The sequence below is a fragment of the Camelus bactrianus genome, chromosome 34 (genome assembly GCF_048773025.1).
Source record: "Camelus bactrianus isolate YW-2024 breed Bactrian camel chromosome 34, ASM4877302v1, whole genome shotgun sequence".
NCBI lineage: Eukaryota > Metazoa > Chordata > Mammalia > Artiodactyla > Camelidae > Camelus > Camelus bactrianus.
The window spans coordinates 5,295,305-5,314,977 of NC_133572.1; the positions used below are offsets into that span (position 1 = coordinate 5,295,305).

The following is a 19,673-nucleotide window of genomic DNA, read 5'->3' on the forward strand; positions in this document are numbered from 1 at the left end:
ACCTGTTGAAGGACACACGCATGGTGTGTGGCAGAGCTGAGGGTCAACACAAGGCAGTCTGTCTCTGGAGCCTGCACTCTCTCAAGTTCAGTGTGGACCCAACAGGGTTGGTGTCCCTCTGAACTGGCTTCCTTGTCAAATCTCTGCCGGGATTGTACACTGATGTCTCTTTTTGTGTCAAAGAAGACTTACCTTTATCAGAGGACCAGTTCATCCTTGCTTACCCTGCACCCCAAGCTCTGGGGTATAGATTTCAACTTGGACACAGTACAGCAGCCCTGAGTGGAGCCTCTCCTGTCCAGCCCATCTCCCATGACGGGGTCTCGATCTCATAGCAGTGTCATATGTGTGAGATTTCCATCCTGAGGAAAGTGAAACTGTGTGTAACCGGTTATACTAAAGGCAACCCCGTGTCACCCTGTGGGAAGGTTGGACTGGACCCCAGCAAGCATGCCTGTGTTCCAGGTGTCTAGCCGAATGATTTCTGGTGATGGTGTCGAGTCCAAAACTGGTATGAAGTGGTAAATCTGGGCCCCAGAGGGAGTATTGCATCAACTCAAGTGACTGAGCAGATCCTCATCCTACTCCAGCACCTGAGACTAAATAATGGGTCTGATATTTGTCATCAGTCATTATCATTAATGTGTTAAGCGTAGAGACAGGAAGGAGGTAGGGCTCCTGTACAGCCAAGGGCTTGGGAAGGATCGGAGCAGACAACAAGAGAGTGATTCTTGGAAAGTTCATCGGTAAATACTAGAGTATTTAGAGGGTGAGATGCATGTACTCAATTGTCTTTTCTCCCTTTTACTTTACCCAAGTCTCAAGGAGAAGGAATGGGCATGGACAGGGAGACATCTTCTGTGTCTGCTGACCTGAATGAGGTGGGTCCCTTAGTGGGGACGTGAGGAGGCTTGGCACTGACTTATGGCTGTCCTCCGTGTTGGTCCCACGGAGCATCAGGTGTGGGATGGGGAAGGCATGGAGTGTATCTGAGCTGTGGTGGGGACTCTGGGGCGGGGGTGTCACAGAACACTTCCTCCCCATGTCTGTGTGCAGAGATGTTGAGAGCTCGGGGGAGGGGCCCTGAGGGTGGGTTTGGGTGGACTGCAGGGGAGCATCATGGGAACACTGAGCCTGAGGGAGTTGAAGAATGGGGGTAGCATGTTCGTGATCTTCAATTTTGTCCCTAACCTGCATCCCCTTACTGCCCTTCCCAGTCTCGATACTCATCCCACGGCTACTTTCTGGGGAGCCTGTGGGAGCTTCTCTGATCAATGGAGAATAGAACAAGGCAGCCATGGCTAAGCTGGGCATAAGCCCGTTGCACTTTTGTTTTCCCCTTAACTCATCTGAGCTCTCATCTTACCACTACCTTGACCCAAGAAAGAGGTGGTGTCACTGATGGGTTCAGGAAGCATCTACCTCCCTCTTCTATTTCACATGCCTCTCCTTTGTCCCCCAGCCTGCAGGGAGCCCCTAGTAAAAGACTTTCTACTTCCCCTTTCTATACAAGACATTTCCCTTAAATTATATTTTGCATCTTCTTTAACTATGGTGCATAATACAGCTGTGTTCTGAGTCCTACCAAACCAAACTCTGAATATATAAAGGGGAGAAAGAGCTGAGGTTTAGAAATCTGACTCTTTCAAAGGTATTTATTTTCTTCTTGGGACCCCAAAATCCTGTATTTTCAGGGCTAGAGTTCAATGATGAGCGCTTTTTTCTCTTAGTTCATGTACAAAAAATCTTTTTCTCCCAAAACGTAATTTGGTGACTGGCTGAAAGGGATGTTTCACATAAAATGAAATTCAATAAAAACAAAGGGATTTAGCATATTTTAAAAGCCCCATATATACAGCTATTCTTTCGATCAATCTATCAATCTATCAATGTATCACTCAATCTATCTATCTATCTATCTATCTATCTATCTATCTATCTAGTCTATCACCATCACCATCATTGAGGCGGGAAGCCCCATAAAACGACCGGTGTGACCCCAGGGTAGGATCCCTACTCTCTTGCCAGCACCATCTGGTTCCCTGGCCCAGAGGCTCTATCTCACTTTTTGCATCTGAAATGGCGTACTTATCGCTAAAGTCTTATTGATTCCATTAGCTCACTCCTGATTGGTTATTTCCCTCACTCCTGATTGGTTATTTCTCTCACTCCTGATTGGTCTATTTCTACATAGCTTGTTCTTAGTTGTTCAAATTTTATTATACTTTATTTGTATATGTGTTGCAAAGTGTAAACCTGCAGCCTATAAAGGCCTGTGTAAACCTACAGCCAGGGTCCAAGCTTGGAGTGTTATCTCCTCTGGGCTCCCTGGCATAGTAAACCTGACTTCTCCAATTCTCTAGGTGCTGCTTGGTCTCTCGCCTGGATCCAGGTTGCTGTCACAACTGAGCTATAACACTGAGCTGTAACACATTTTTTCCACAACATCATCATTAATCTATCATCCCATCTATCTATTTCTGTAGTGTCTACCTTTATTTCTATTTTTATTAGTTTTATAGTTCAAACAATGAAACTCTGACATCTTCATCAACAGATCATTCTAAGATGTTCAATTATGAAAGACATATAAATTGTGATCTTTAAAGAAAAACCAAGCAATTACATTTACTTGACTACTTTAGCTTCTAGAAATTTGTCACTCCCAGCTCTGCCACCTTGTATTGTTCCTATAAACTCCACACTTGCAAAGTGGAAACTCTGATACTATTAGACAAGCAGCATCCACTTAGAAACTGAAACCTTCACACTTTGGACAAATCCACTGCAGCAGTGAGTGGATTACAATGTATGTTGGACTTTCTTCGTAAGAATGAATCATGTAAGTATTTGGAGTTGAGACATCTAGAGTCCACCAAGGACCACATAAAGATTCCATGTCTGCTTGAGCAGAGGGCTGGCGGTGAGCCCTGGGAAAGGGCAGGGGTAGAGGTAGGGGGGAGTCAGCACACAAGCGTCTCCTTTGCCTGAAGCATTCCCCACTCCAGCCACTCCTGAACGAGAAAGTGATATAGACCTGGGGTGGGATGAAAAATAAGTTTCTTTTCCCTTTTCCTCCTGCAAGAAGTTTGAGTGATTCAGAGAAGAATAGAAAGATTTTCAGACACTACAAGGCACTATGGTAAAGAATGTAATATTTTTGCTATCTAACCAATGACAAATTCCTCTTCTGCAAATGTAATAAGAATTATTGCCTCTCTGGATATCAATTACAAGTAAATCATCTAAAAAGGGGACAAAACTTAACTGAAAACATTTTTATGGTAACATGAATTTAATAAAAATGAAGATACAGCATGTTCTCTTTGAGTTTCCTCCTTATCCTCATTCATTTCTCCCTTTCTCTCTGGTACTGATGAATAAATTGTTACCAATAAGGAGGCTAACTGTTCTGATCTTCTTATTTTCATAAGGATGTAGAATATCAACTGACTGCAACTTTTGATAAAACAATTTAAATTTTAAATCCCAATAGCATTTTCACAATTTACACTGGGAGCTGCAACTGTCACATGGGCTGGCTCTTACCTAAATTTGACTAAAGCATCTTCTAAGTGTAATGTCCATGGGCAGAGAAGGGGATGATGAAATGATTGAAAAGCTACTTAATGAACAGGGGAAGTTGGATAGTCAGCTGGAAGGTTTAACTTCAGGCTCCGCCAGCTGATAAACCCATCTTCGCGACAAAGATACATGTCCGTTTGATTCCAATGAGACACTATCCTATGCCTTCAGGAGACCAGACTGTCCTGTTGGTCAGTAAGAGAACTGTCTGGCTTAACAATCCCTGCTTGAGTAATTCCACTGTTTTATTAGCTCTTTATTTTTGGAGTAAAATATTAAAACTGAATTTCCACCAAGACATTGAAATATAGCAGATATGAAATTATGAAGCCTGACAACCAAATACAGAAATATACTAGACTTGGTTCCATGGCATTTGGCCTCTTTGCAGCACATTATGGCTATTAAAGGGATCGTACTGTCAAGAGAAGAGGGTTTTTGTGAAGGAGGATTTGGGCACCTTTCTTGCTGAGTGTTGAAGCTGGAGGCTTTCCCTCATGCTACCCAGTCCGAGGCAGGTGACCTCTGCCCAGAAGGTGCCTGTGAGCAGGTGCTGCAACCCAGCCTGTGTGTCCTTGTTCCATATACACCAGCGCTGCTCAAACGTTGACATGCTTAAGAATAACTAGGAAAGTCTGTGACACACAGATTCTATTCACTAGGCCTGGTTGTGACCTGATAAGTTTTACCTCTAATGAGCTCCTGGGTAAAGCGGATGCTGCTTGTGGGTGGACCGTACTTTGAGAAGCGCTGGTCTCAACTTCATCCCCACTTCCACAGCAAACAGCAGGCCCTCAGTCACCCTCAGGACCAAGACTGATCACTCACTGTCCACTCTGGAGAGGATGTGTTGGGAAGAGGCTGATGCAGGGCTTGAAACAGGCTGGGCTCCTTTAGGGCAAGGAATTCCTGGTTCTGAGAAGGCAGAGGTGGTGTAGAAGGGCGATGGCATGGACTTTTTCTGGGTGGACATGTCCGATCTGCTCACGGACTCTTCCACTGCTTGGGAGGCCGGCTGTGGGACAGCCGGAAAAGTATCCTCTAAAATGGGGGCCAGGGTAACAGGGGCCTCTCTGGACGAGTGAAAGGGCAGTTCCACCTGGACACTTTCTAATTACTGCACTGAGCGTGTGTTTTGTGACTAAAAGTGACCTTGGGACTGTTTATTATTTAGTAGTTCGAAGTCCTAGGATCTACCATGAGGTAGGGAAATGTTTCCTTCTCAAAAACTTGTACGAGATGAGTAGAATAAAAACAGTTTGCATTAGTTCACGAGTTGTGTTTGTTCAACATCCCATTTGTCTTCCATGGTTGACTAATCTCCTTTTCTTAATGACGTGGCATTTACCAGGATTCATTCAACTTCTCTTGGTTCACCATTACGTAACTGTGATATCGTGCTTTATAAAAAGTATAGTTTGGTCATTGAACTGACCCAAAAATGTCTCTTGTACATATTTGCCTTTTGTTCCTAGTTCCTGGCTCACAGCACCCCAAGTCTCTGGAATTTCCTTAGTGTTGGGCGTGATGAAAGTGTCTTCCATGCTGTAAAAGCGACGACTTTGGGAAATAGCTAAGAATGGGTCTGATTGCCAGTAGATCCAGAGCCAGGGCAAGTGGTTAGAGGTGTGGGACTTCCAACTCTCCCTCCCCTCCCCTGCCCCGATTTCTGATGACAGGAGCAGGGCTTGAAGTTGAATCAATCACCAGTGGCCAATAATGAATCAATTGCACCTATGTAATGATGCATTGGGTTCAGAGAACTTTAAGGTTGGTGACCATGTGTGGGTGCTGGGGGAGTGGTGTGCTGGGAGTGGGTGTGGAAGCTCAGCGCCTTTTCCCCAGACCTGCTTTAGGTACCTTGCATCTCTTCCATCTGGCTGCTCCTGAGTTATGCCCTTTTGTAATGAACCAGTGTTGTAGTAAGGCAAATGTTTCCCTGAGTTCTGACAGAGAACTTCCAAGTTTTCCTTTGATGCCTGCCAAGTGGATGAAGGGACAGTTTCCTCTAGTAGTGCACCTGTTGACCAAAGTTGGTATCAGTGAATCAGTTTGAGTGAGTTCATTCCACTGGTAGTCTGCAAGTTACAGAGAGGTAGTGTTTGCAATTTTTCTTCCACCCGATTATCTTTTTTTTTTCATGGACAGATTCTACAGCCTTATCTTCTATAGTACCTCTATTAACCTGAGTGTTTCACGTGCTTTCTCCTTAGTTCAGGCTCTTACTAGCTGGAACTTCCTGACACGTCCCTCTTGTTACTGCATCAGAGCATTGGTCTCTGTGACATCATGAATCACGGTGAAACATGAAAACAGTAGGATCACTACCAAAGTAGCATCACTCCTTGTGGCATTTTTCACCAGGTCCCTGAAGAAGATGGTAGCTTCACTGTCCCTCTTGCTCAGGGTCACCCTTCCCAATGAGTTCATAATATCAGCTTAGTTCTTCTAAACCCCAGACCTGCTGAGGGCAGGCTCTAGTTATTTATAGCCCAGTCCACTCAACTACATCTCTCGATCATCTCATCTGCAATTGTTTCTCCAATTCTTAGTGCATTCTACCTCAAGTAGAGCAAGACATTGAAGGGAGAAGAGGTGTTGATGAGTTTAAGGACAAGGATGGTCAAAATAAGAAGAAGAACTAGAAAAATAGAATTTCAATATGAATAGAAAATGAATAGACAAATAGAATTCCAAAAAATTCAGAAAGTGCATAGTTTCCAGGAGCAGCAGGGCAGAGGGAGGGACCATGGGTGTGAGTTGATGGTCTCGATTTTCCTGGTCAACTGCAAGTCACTCCTCTCATATCAGTTTAGATATTCCTTCCAAAAACCAGCTTCCCCTGTCTGGGTTCAACCTCCTGGCAGTCCCCACTCCGTAAGATAGCTTCTTGTTACTCACTGTGGTTTTCCTTCCTACTTTTTCACATACACTGTTAAATAATTATATATGTAATCCATATATACATATATTTGTTTATGTGTATATTTGTATAACGTCTCACTCCCAGCTAGAATGTGAGCACCGTGACATCAGGGATAGGGCTGCCTTGCTCACTGCTTTATCCCCAGCCCACGGCAGTGCTTATATGCAGCGGTGGGGAGTAGATGCTTAGCAAGGGCTAGCTGACGGTGTGTCATGTGCTGCACCAGTAACTTGCAACTTTTACCCAAGTGAGCATTCGTAGCTTGTGAGCACTTTTTATTTCCACCTCCCCTTGCTCCTTTCTCTGGTGTGACTGACAGTAAAAGCATTAAAAATGCAAAGAGAATGAGTACCTGTATTAGGGGGAGCAAAGGTAAGATAGATTTGGGGTTAAATATCATGCTACATCGAGCTATGAATTAGAAGAGATTCCAAAAGAGTGGAAGGGTGGGTGCAGGAAAACAATTGTACAGGTGCGTCAGCCAAATGGTTCTAGCCCCTGAGCCCCAGCCTGGCCCCCAGGGCAGGACTGCTGGCCTGGGCAGCTGCAGAGAGGGGAGGAGATCGGGTATGAAAATACTCTGTAGACTGCACCCCCCTCTCATCCTGGAGAGGGAGCATGTACACCCGGGGACATGTGAGTGCTGGCAGAGTGGTTCTACTAGCCGAGAAAGATCCCCGATAGGGAAACCTTATGTTCTGTCAAAGCCCCTTGTTCTCTTGAGCCCCTCTGTTCCCCAGGATCCAGTCTCCAGATCATCCTCAGAAGTGGGGAAGGACCAACACTCTCACCTGCCCAACGTGGTGGTTCCCACCTCGTCCCCTCCATGTTCACCTGTGATCTCCTGTGCTCCTGCTCCTCATTTTCTGCTGGCCTGATAATTATTCTTGTATTTCAAGCTTTGATGTGCTTCTCCGGCTATGAGCTTAGCCACAGGGATGAACAGTGCTTGATTCCACGCGCCAACCGATTCCCATAATCTGACTCCGAGCCATCTCACAGACTGTGGTAATCAGCCAGGATGATCGGGGGAGAGAAAGCCACACATGCTTGTTGATGCAGCTTTTCTACGCCAGCCCCGGTCCCGGCAAAGGACCCTGTTGCTCTTATAAGGAGATTTTGAAGAGTCAGAAGCTAATTGGTGTTCGAGCTTCAGATAGTGGCAGATGAAGCCTCCGATAGCATCTGAAATGGTAAAAGGTGCCTCTATTGGCTGTCAGGAGGGAGGATGTCAGGGGATGGGTCTACATAGACCTGTGTCGGTGCCCTGACGCCTCCTCACAGGGGTGTTTTGCAGCTGGGACTGTGCCCTTGATGACTCGGGGTCAGGATGTTTCTGAACGGACATCTCTCCCTTCAGGGATTGTGTTTTCTCCTCCTCAGCATCGTGGTGGGGGGTCAAGGTAAGTGCGTTCCCCCTTTCCTGGGTCAACAGCAGGGGTGTGGACACCTTGGCGAAGGGAGGGGTCCCTGGAGCTGTGGCGCCGAAGCCCCAGTGTGGACCATGTGTTCTTGACCAAGAAGGAACCACGCTGACTGTGAGTATTAGTTCCTCTCCTGTGGAGGGTCGACTGGTCATAGCAGCAGGTTTTACAGAGAAATGAATTGGGCCTAGACTGAAGTGGGTCAGTTTCAGTCCCCTCCACTGTCTCCTTTGTTTTCATGGAGCATCTGTTGAGTCCCCGTGGCCCCCAGTGTGTGTAGGTCCAGCGAGTGACCTCAGCTGGGACTCCGGGCTGTTCCCCACACACTCCTGCTCTGTAGGGGACTGGCCCATGGGATTTCCATGTTTTGTGCACTTGTGCTCCCTTAGGCTCTGTGCTTGTGCTTGTGTGTCTGTGTGTGTCTGTGTCTGTGTGTGCGTGTGTGTGTGTCTGTGTGTAGGGTGTGTGAGGTGTGTGAGAGGAACGGGGCTGCCGAGAAGGGACTGAGTCAGTTGGTCTGTGAAACACCCGGAGCCCCCACGGTTGGGTGTCATGTCAGCTGCACGTACCCAGATCGTAGATAATCTCGCACCTGCCTGCCCCTCTCTGGTTCCTCTCCTTCACCCCCACGGCCTCCCCTCTGCTTGTCGAGTGCCTGCCCAGCACTGGCTCTGGGAGGGGTCCTGCCTCCCAGCCTCACTTACTCCTTCCAGGGTCCCTTGTAGGTCAGAGGACCCTGCAGCCAAGAGTGGGGACGTCTTGTTTATAGAGATTAGCTGATGCACATCCCCACTTATGTACAGTTTCTCGAGTCCCTGCCCCGGTGCCCGGGGACTGTGTCCTGCTGTGCTGGACCGGTCTTTTCCACTCCCTAGGATCCATTGTGAGTCTTGTAGGGTGCATTTCCTCTCATGCCCTCTTTTTTCTCTCCTTGTGAGTGGGTTTCCACTGAGCGAGTGGACAGCAGGCATCTGGGTTAGTGCTGCTGAAAATCTAGTCTTCAGCCTGGAGGAGGTGGCTCTTCCAGGTTTGGGTGCTGGACCAGCTGAGACCACATACACACCTGTCTCCTCTCAGTGCTCATTGTCTTCCCTTAACCTCAGTTCTCTTGGTCCCATAATTCTGCTTGGGAAACCCCATCCCCCCAAGTCTGTGCTCCGCCAGTGTTGACCAGATGCTCGTGAAGATTACCCTCCTGATGGCTCTCACGTGCAGAGGTAGGTTTTGGTCCCATGAAACGGTGGGAGGTAATGAGTGCTCTGATACCAAGTCCCCGCCTCTTCCTCAGAAAACCGTAGGCAGTTTCCGCAGCAGTTCCTTGAGGAGCAGGAACATTTCACTGAAGCCAGCACTGTGTTCGTTTTCTTCGAAACAACACCATTCAAATTTATTCTACCAAAAATTTATTCTTTTTCTTCATACAACAAGGGCTTGCTCCTTGTTACATGGTAGTCCTCGTCTTTCTAAATATTTGATGATTTCTGAGCTGGGCGCACATTACAGGAGTCTCCACCGTGAAATCCATGATGGGCATTGGCAGAAAATTACCCCTCCAAGCACAATGTGTACCATTAGACGCAATAACATCGACCTTGAAGATTAGATAATTCTGGATATATTATTTTTTAACTTGTTTCTAAAAATCAATAATGTATATTAGACATTTTTCCATGCCACTAATTATTCTTGTATACATGAATCATTTTACTGCAGTATTACAAAAATATAGGATATCACAGGGATAATACTGAAATATTTAATTGTCTCAAATATTTAGTTTTATGACTGAAAGTCAACATGCTCAACTTATCACCTGTGTTTGGCATTTATTTGTTTTCAATGTTTTTGCTGTTATGGAAAAAGCTGCTCTGAACTTCCCTGTATTTCAATGTAAGGACCATCCACGAGTGTTTCTCTTAATCACATTCTAAGATTGGAATTACTGGTTTATAGGCTAGGAATCCTTTTAAGGCTTTTGACCCACAGACTAATGTCTGTGAGAAATGTTTGCACTGAATTTTATTAGCTCTATTCTGTATCAGAATGTTCGTTTCCACATACCTTTCCCAACATGGTCTTTTTATCAAGTTTTTACATCTTTGATAGTTTTGCAGGCAAAAGCTGGCATATATTAGCTAATTTAATCCTTCATTTGTGAATGACTTGCTCATGACTTTTGTCCTTTTTAAGTTGGGATGTTTGTCATTCTTGTCATGATTTCTATTGCGGCTCCTTCTACTATGACTGCTGCTGCCGCCGACCCCCCAGACCCCACACCGCATATCCTCATGCGGGCTCATCTGAGCGCCCAGCAAGCCTACCAGGCAGGATATATTTATCTCAAAAAGCAGATCAGAAAACTGAGGGAAAGCAAAGTGAAACCCCTTGCCTAAGGTGAGACAGGTGGAAGCAGTAGAGGCAAGGTTTGAACCCAGGCAGTTTGGGTCCAGAGTCCTTGTCCCTGTGAACAGTTCCATGTTTTAGGCTGACAATGTTTCCCTCAGCTGATTGGTTTCACTTTACCTTTTCTCTGTTTTTAGATCCATGGAAGTTTCTAATATTAACCATCTATAAAAATTTCCCTTTTATGTTTCTGCTTTCGAAGCGTCATTAAGAATATTCTTTTCCAGTTCAAGTTTAAATAAATGATTGCATGTATTGTATAAATATATTTAAATAATTTACAACACTAATAACTGTGTAAGTTATTTTATATAGGATATGAAGTTATAATTAACTTTACTTTGTTTTTACTGTGTCATTCCTGAGTTATGTCTTTTTGTTTTCTCACTGATTTCAATGCCGCATAAAGAAACACGCTAAATGTCACCACAGCATTTTCCATACCTGCTTTTTAGAATTTATTTAGACTTTCATTCCACAAGTGTTTACTGATTTACAGATAGCCTCATAGGGTATTGAATTCATAGCCTTTGCAGTTCACTAGGTGCTGAGGCCCCAGTGGTGATGAGTGAAGCGCTCCCTGGCCTGTAAAGCTAGTGAGGCTGGGCACCAAGGCAAGAATTTAGAATAAACTATGACAAGTGCCATCTGCAGGGACACCAGCAGTGTTACTGAATCTAGCTGGGAGAAGCTGAGAAGGCTTCCTTAAAGAAGTTTAATTTAAGCGGAGGCCATGCATTCTGGAAATGAAGTCGTTTACTGTTTACAGTGTATGTTATTGTTAATAATGTCTAATATATAAACCCATGTTTGCATACATGCTTCCTATAGGTCACTTTTAATAACATGATTTATTTTAAATAGTTTATTTCAACAATCAAATGCTTAGAAATATATACTAGGCTCCCGTAAGTATTATTCTGTCATTTTTTTCTGTATTTTCAAAAGCTTTGTCCTATATGTATATATTTTTCTATTTTTCCAGCTTTATTGAAATACAATTTTTATATAATATTGTGTAAGTTGTATAATGTGATGATTTGAAATACATGTAGATTACAAAACGATATCTATTGTATCACAGAGTTAGCTTTTTATGTGAATAATGAGAACTTTTAAGATTGACTGTGTTAGTAACGTTCAAGTATAGAATCCAGTATTACCAACTACTGCCATGTGTACATTACATCCCCAGAACCTATTTATCTTATAAGTAAAAGTTAGTACACTTTAACCACGTTCACCTATTCCCCCAACCAGCCCTGACCAGGCAACCATTCACATACTCTTTGTTTCTATGGGTTTGGCTTTTTTTAGATTCCACACACAGATAAGGGAGATCAAACAGTATTTGTTTTTCTCTGTCTTATTTCATCTAGCACAAGGCCCTCAAGGTCCATCCATGTTGTCACAAAGGCACAATTTCCTTCATTTTTACGACTGAATACTTACTCCATTGTGTGTATATCCATACCACCTACGCCTGTGTATACCTGTATCTAAATCTATAGATATACCTAGAAATCTCTCTTTATAAGTCAAGTATTTCACACATTTTCTTTATCCTTATAATTGTCAAGGAGCACTTAGGTTGTTTCCATTTCTTGGCTATTGTGAATACTGCTGCCGATCATGGAGGTGCAGGTATCTCTTCAAGATCATGATTTCATTTTTTAAGGTATATACCCGACGTGGAAGTTCTGGATCACATGGTCGTTCTATTTTTTATTTTTTGAGAAATGTCCATACTGTTTTCCATAGAGGCTGTACCAATTTATATTACAAATTTCCCCTTTTCTCCACATCGTTGCCAACCACTGTTATCTGTTGTCTTTTTGATAATAGCCATTGTAAGAGGTGTGAGGTGATAGCTCGTGGTTTTGATTTGCATTTTCCTGATAGTGATGTAGAGCAATGTTTTCATGTACCTGTTGGCCATTTTTTTAATCTTCTTTGGGAAAAATGTGTATTTATATCCTTTGCCCATTTTAAAATCAGAGTTTTGTCGTTTTTGTGTCTCTGTGTGTGTGTGTTTTTGCCATTGACTCGAGTTTCTCATATATATTGGATATTAACCACTCTCAGACATATAATTTGTAAGTAGTTTTTCCCATTCCATAGGTTGTCTTTATTTTGTGGATAGTTCCTTTTGCTCCACAGGAATTGTTCAGTTTGATGTGGTCTTGCTGTTTATTTTGATTGTGTTGCTTGTGCTTTAGGTGTCATATCCAAAAAACTATTGACAAGACCCATGTGAAGAAACTTTTTTCCTAAGAGTTTTATGGTTTCAGGTGTTAAATGAATTTAAGTCATTAGTGCATTTTGACTTATCTTTTGGAAGTAGTGTAAGATAGGGGTTCTAGTTTCATTCTTTTGCATGTAACTATCTAGTTTTCCCAACACCATTGATTGGAAAGACTCTCTTTCTTCATTGAGTATTCTTGGCTTGCTAGTCAGACATTAGTTGACCATATATGCACGGGTTAATTCCTGAGCCCTCATTCTCTACTGTTGGTCTGTGTGTCTATTTTCATATCATTGCTCCGTGGTTTGATTTCTATAGTCATGTTGTACAGTTAGGAATCACAAATCCTGCTTTGTTTTTTTGTTTTTTTAAACATTGCTATGACTATTTGAGGTCTTTCGTGGTTTGCAATGAATTTTAATTTAATTTTTTTTTGTATTTCTGTGAAAAAGCCATTGGTCTTGATAGGAATTACATTGAACTTACAGATGTCTTTGGGTGGCATGCACATTTTAACAATATTAAATCTTCTAATTCATGAACATGGGATAGCTTTCCATTGATTTGTGTCTTCCTCAATTTCTTTCATCAGTCTTATATTTTTGATAAGATTTTTCACCCCTTGCAAATTTATTAAGTATTTTATTGCTCTTGATGCAATTTTAATGAGACTGTCCTCTTTATTTTTTCCCAGATGTTTCACTGTTAGTGTACAGAAATGCAAATGGTTTCTGTATGTTGATTTTGTCTTGTGTGACTTTACTGTATTTGTTTATTCGTTCTAACACTTTTTTTAACCTTGGTTGGAGTGTTAAGGTTTTCTACATATATAGCATCATGTCATCTACAGAGACGATTTTAATTCTTTCCTTCCAATTTGGATGCTTTTATTTCTTTCTTTTTTTTTTTTTTTTTTTTGCTTAATTGCTCTTACTGGGACTTCCAGTACGATAAGGATGGAATAAGAATGGAATTAGAATTCTAAGAGTAGACACCCTTGTCTCATTTCTGATCTTAGAGAAAAAGCTTTCAACCTTTCACCACTGATTGTGATGTTAACTCTAAGCTTCTCATATATGGTCTGTATTATGCTGAGGAATATTGCTTCTATATTAAGTTTTTGAGACGTTTTTAAATTTAAGGTTATTATAATTTGTCAGATTTTTTTCTCCATCTCCTGAGATGATCATGATTTATATCTTTCATATTATTTATATAGTGTATGTCATATATTGACTTGCATATGTTTAACCATTCTTGCATCCTAAGAAATACTCTTGTTTGATCATGGTGTTTAATACTTTTAATGTGGTGTTGAATTCAGTTGGCTAAATTTGTTGAAAAATTTTGCGTTTATATTCATCATGGACATTGGCTTATAACTTTCTTTCCTTGGAGTGTCCTTACGTGGCTGTGGTATCAGGTTAATGATGGCCATGTAAAATGACTTTGGAAGTGTCCCTTCTTCAGTCTATTGGAAGAATTTACAAAGGATCAGCATTATTTCCTCTTAAATATTTGGTAGAATTCACCAATGGAAACATCTGTTCCTGGCCTTTTCTTTTCTTGAGAGATGTTTAAGTACTGATTCAATCTCTTTTCTCAGTATTGATGTTTTTCAGTTTGCTGAGGCCTCCCTCAGTCCCTTGTCATGCGGGTCTCTCCACACACAGCTGACAACGTGGCAGCTGGCTTTATCAGAGCAAGAGAGGGAGCAAGATAGGGCAACAAGGGAGACACCAGAGTAGTCTTGAAAGCTAATCTCTTAAGTGAGAACTCGTTACTTTTGCCAGATCCCATTTGTTGGATGCATGTTATGAGGTACAGTCAAGTGTGGGTGTTCACACAGGGACATGAATACCCAGACGAAAGCATACGAGGGACACGAGAAAAGTGGAATTTTGTAATATAAATTGGTACAGCCTTTTAGAGGCTGTTTATCACAGTCCTGTGTTCCTAAGCTAGATGAGAGTGCCCCCGATGGGACAGAGAAGGAGAGGGAAGCTTTCTCCCTGGCATCATGGGCCGTGAGCTGTAACTGAGACAGGGGTCTGGGCCCCTGGTGGTCTTGGGCATGTCTCCTGTGAGGGCAGCATCCAGAGTCCTCTGAAGGCCTGTCCTCGGTGATGTCCCTGGAGCTGGGCTCTACAGGCTTGAGAGAAATAATTGAGTGCATCCCTTCCCAGCCCCGTGTTCAGTGATGCCACACTGGTAGCTTAGAATTGAGCACTGTGGAAATATTTGCACCATATAAATAAACAAATCCTATACACCAGGGATTTTTTTTTCCCTTGAAAGAGCTCATTTTTTAATTCTTGTACCACTGCATTGTCTCCTAAAATCTCTCCTGTGTCTTGTGTTCTGTGTCTGTGTCTCTCTTGCAGCTCTGGAGCTGAGGCTGATGGATGGAGGCCACCGCTGCAAGGGGAGAGTGGAAGTGAAGCACCAAGGAAGATGGGGCACAGTGAACTATTACCTCTGGGACTTGCAGGATGCAGCTGTGGTGTGCAGACAGCTGGAATGTGGAGATGCTGTTGATGCCCCCACAGTGTCCTATTTTGGACCAGGGGTTGGCCCCATTTGGCTTTTCAATGTTTCCTGTGAAGGGACAGAGTCAGCTCTCCATGACTGTTCTAAAAATCCTATTAAAGACTACACTAGTGATGGCTTTTCCCATAATTGGGACTCTGGAGCAGTCTGCTCAGGTAAGGCCTGTCTGGTCTGCGAGGGGACCCCTAGCATGAAGAGCCTCAGTCTCATTCCCAGGATAACTGTGAACCTTCAGAGCACACCTGGGTGAAGACTCCAGTAATGCAGTGTTTTCTTGAGTATTAGGTGCTCAAGGCAGCATAAGGGCTGCTTGGCCCTGGGCAGTAAGAGCCCCAGACCTATGGAATCCTGGGCCCTCAGGACTCTGTGATGTGTCATAAGTGGCAGGGAGCTGAGGTCTAATGTTTCACACAGGTACAACTGCTGAGCTCGACCTCTGTGACTTAGTTCCATCATGGAAGCTGTTTTGTGTTCGTTTATGAGATGGCCGGTCAGGTGCAGTTACAAGAGAGGGGCAGCAAACACAGTTAATTGTACTCCTGGGTCCTATAGAGACGAGTCGCCACACGCCATAAGGTGAATACATGGGGGAGGTGCCAATGGGGGAGACCCAGCCAAACACGAGGGGCCAAAAGAGGGTGAAGACCTGTGAACAAGAGACAATATTGGGTGTCAGGGTGGAGTTACACAGGCAAAAGGGGTGAAGGGATTTCACTGGTGCATCTGAGCCTCACTAGGTCACAGTCAGGGGAGGGAAGACAGGGGATTTGTGGTGGGGGTTAGTCTTTGCACATTGCTGCTCCTGGTCACCTGGGTGTGGTGTTCACATCCAGTTTGTGGGGATGTTGAAGCAGCAGGAAAATATGAAGTTCTAGAATCTACAGTGCAGTAGCTGGGGCAAAGCAAGTATTAACTGCAGTGAGGCCAAGAGAACCGGAAGTGACTCATAAGAAGTGCTCCGTCCTGTCTAAGTGTGTCTGACCGGAGCCAAGGTGGAGGCAGTAAAGACAGCAGTGAACCTAGAGTGTGAGTGGGTGGTCAGAGAATTTTCCAGAGATTTGTCCAGTTGTTATTACAAAGATGGATGAGATGTCCAAGACATGAATCCCATCAGAACACCTGGAATTGAGGAAGATATCACATATCACAATGAATTCCCTAATGCATGTGGTTGGGCCCTAGAAAAGGATCATCTAATCTGATGGGATGATGGGATGGGGTAGCCTGAAGGTCATTTGCAATAAGCCCTCAACAGCCAGTGCCAATCAGCTCTTTTGTGTTCTGTCGGGTATGATCAGCGGAAAAGTGATCTTTTGTAGCCTCACTTTCCGCAGACCTATGATAATACTCATTTAGGGCCCTAAGAAAATAATGACTTTCATTTTGAAGCTAGTTTATTGAGATGTGATTTACATACAAAAGCTGCACCTATTTAATGTTTACAACAACTGCTAGGTTATCAAGAGAAATGACTAGGACCACCCGTCTCTCTCCTGTGGCTCTCTGAGCTTTCACAACACAACTTGACAGATTCATCTTTTCCCCTTTCGGGTCACCTAGGAAACTCATGGGAATGTTTTGTCACCAAAATTATCAGAAAAATAAAACTTGATACAATAAAAGTGGATTGGTTACAATGTGTGTATTTTTTCTCTTAAGCCATCATCTGTCTGCAGGTCAACGTGCACTCATGGATCCAGTCCTCGGGATTTTCTCTACCTTAAGTCACTGGAGGATTGGCTCTTGGGAGAGAAGTCTGATCAGAATATTAACCCCATGAGACTCAGGATGGTTTTCTAACTTAGTCTGGATGATGGGTCTCTCCTGTCACAGCCCAGGTCCCTGTGGGTTGATTCTATTCTTCATATCTCTGTACTCAAGTTTGAGTGTGCATGTGTTTATGCATTACTGACGTGGGCTCTGTAGGTCCCACGATCCTAAATGAGAAATTCACTTCTCCAACCAATGCTCTGAAATGTATGTTCCTGGTATTCAGTCATTCTGGATGACCTGTCTTGAGCCCTGTAGTTTCCAGACCCCTAGATAAGGGATTCACATTTCTAACCAATCTCATTATATATGTTCTTGGGATTCAGCCATTCCAAACTGCCTCTTCAAATTCCTCTGGATTTCTCTACAGAAACTGTCTTGTGAAATGCGGTTATAACACTGAATTACAAATTCCCTCTCCATGCCCCGCTTTTGGAGATAAAAAGCTTTTGCTTGCACACCATTGCCTGTGACATGTTTTTTCTTCCAAATGCCAAGAAGATCTTGAACACTTACGAGGTTTATTTGTTTGTTTCTCCTAGGATTTATGCGTCTGGTTGGAGGGCATGGACCCTGCTCAGGGCAGGTAGAAATGCATTCTGGAAAAGAGTGGACTCCAGTGTCTGACGGGAACTTTACCTTCCTCACAGCCCAGGTCATCTGTGCAGAGCTGGGCTGTGGCAAGGCTGTGTCTGTCCTGGGACACATGCCTTTCAGAAGGTTAGATGGCCGAGTCTGGGAGGAAGAGTTCGCGTGTACTGGGGAAGAGCCTGAGCTCTGGTTCTGCCCCAGGGTGCCCTGTCCAGGAGGAACCTGCCACCACAGTGGAGCTGTTCAAGTTGTCTGTTCAGGTGAGATGCAGATCAGGACTCTAACCTCCCTGCACATCCTGGTCAGGTAAGAAAAACATGAGATTTTGCTGAGCTCCTGTCTTTTCTACCAGCATACACAGAAGTGCGGCTCATGAAAAATGACACGTCTCAGTGTGAGGGACGAGTGGAGATGAATATTTCTGGAGGATGGAGAGCGCTCTGTGCCTCGCACTGGACGATGGCCAACGCCCATGTTGTCTGTCGTCAGCTCGGCTGTGGAGTCGCCACCTCCACCCCCAGAGGACCATACTTCGTTGAAGGAAGTGATCCGATCTGGAAAGCCCGATTTCACTGCTCGGGGGCTGAGTCCTTCTTGTGGAATTGCCCGGTGACTGCCCTGGGTGCTCCTGACTGTGCCCACGGAAACACAGCCTCTGTGATCTGCTCAGGTGAGAGAGAGGGAGGGGCTGACTGGTACTCAGGATGCTCCTTGTGGAAAAAGTCCCCAAGAGCAGAGAATGAGGGAAAATGGCTTCAAAAGTTAGATATTTCATGATGAAATATGTTTTTTTCATCATTCATTCATTTTTTGAGATCAGGTCGAGAAGCATTAAGGTGAATAGTATTTTTAAAATAAACATAGGTATTTAAGTATGATCATAGAGAACAATGGATAAGCAATAAGTGTACACCTCAGTGAAGATTTTTCCCCCACTCTGAACCATTTGAGAATTGCTATACACATCAGATTCCTTTACTAGGTACCACAGCATATATTTCTTAAGTACAAAGATACTCATTAAAATTCAAGAAATTTTAATTTCATGTAATATTATTAACTGTTTATTTTGAAATACATCTGAGATTGAGGTTGTTTGCTTTTTGTGTTTTTATAGTAGAAAGATTAAATTATAAATTCAATATTTTTAATAAATCAGATTATTTAGATTTTCTATCCTTTCTTGTGTCATTTCATGTGGTGCTATTCAAAGAATTTCTCCACTTTTTGCTAAATGTTTAAAGGTTTTGGCAAAGGGGAAGTGACACCAGCATCATGGTGGTGTAAGATGTCCCTCCTTTTTGCCTTTCTTTTTAACAACGAATTAACCATACATCCATGATCAATAGTGCCTCTGTTAAAGTTGTGGGATGCAATATCTTATGCCAAAAAACAGTTGGATGGTCAACAGGCAACATGCAGAACGGGAGAAAATATTTGTAAAACCTATATAAGATCAGGGATTACTTTCCAAAATATATTTAAAAAAAAAAAAACTCTACAACTCAATAGCAGAAACCCAAACAATCTGTCTAAAATTGGGCAGAGGAACTGATTAAGGATTTTCCAAAGAAGATTTTCAAATGGCCATCAGATACATGAACGTTGCTCCACATCACCAATCGTCAGGGAGATGCAAATCAAAGCCATAATGAGATGTTACCTTATAGCGTTTAGAGAGACTATCATCCAGAAGACGAGATACAAATGTAGGTGAGGAAATGTGGACAAGTGAAGCCTGTGCTCTCTTGGTGGGAATGTAAATTGATTCCACCAGTATGGAAAACAGTACGGAGATTCCTCCAAAATTAAAAAATAGAGCTACCGTATACGCTAGCAATCCTAATTCTGGGCGAGGACTCAAGGAAATGATATAGGATATTGAAAATACATCTGCACTCCCACGTTCATTGCAGCATTATTCACAATAGCCAAGATACACAAACAAGTCACATGTCCTTCAACACATAAATGAATAAAGAACATGTGATACACACACACACACACACACACACACATATAGAGTAATATTATTCAACCACGAGAAAGAAGCCACTCCTGCCATTGATGATAACATGGATGGACCTTGAGGGCATTGTGTTTAGTAAGGTAAATTATACGGAGAAAGAAGAATACTATGTATCATTTTTATGTGGAATCTTAAAAAGCCTTACTTGTG

General features: G+C 43.2%; 1 protein-coding gene across 1 annotated transcript in view; it reads left to right on the forward strand.

Moving 5' to 3' along the window:
- Positions 1-19,673, forward strand: part of LOC105062327 (antigen WC1.1-like) — a 99,535-nt gene that overhangs the window by 29,488 nt on the left and 50,374 nt on the right. The window contains exons 16-18 of the mRNA XM_074357254.1: positions 14,856-15,288; positions 17,446-17,754; positions 17,847-18,164. Of these exons, the coding sequence (XP_074213355.1) occupies positions 14,856-15,288; positions 17,446-17,754; positions 17,847-18,164 (1,060 nt within the window). The remainder of the gene's footprint in view (positions 1-14,855; positions 15,289-17,445; positions 17,755-17,846; positions 18,165-19,673) is intronic.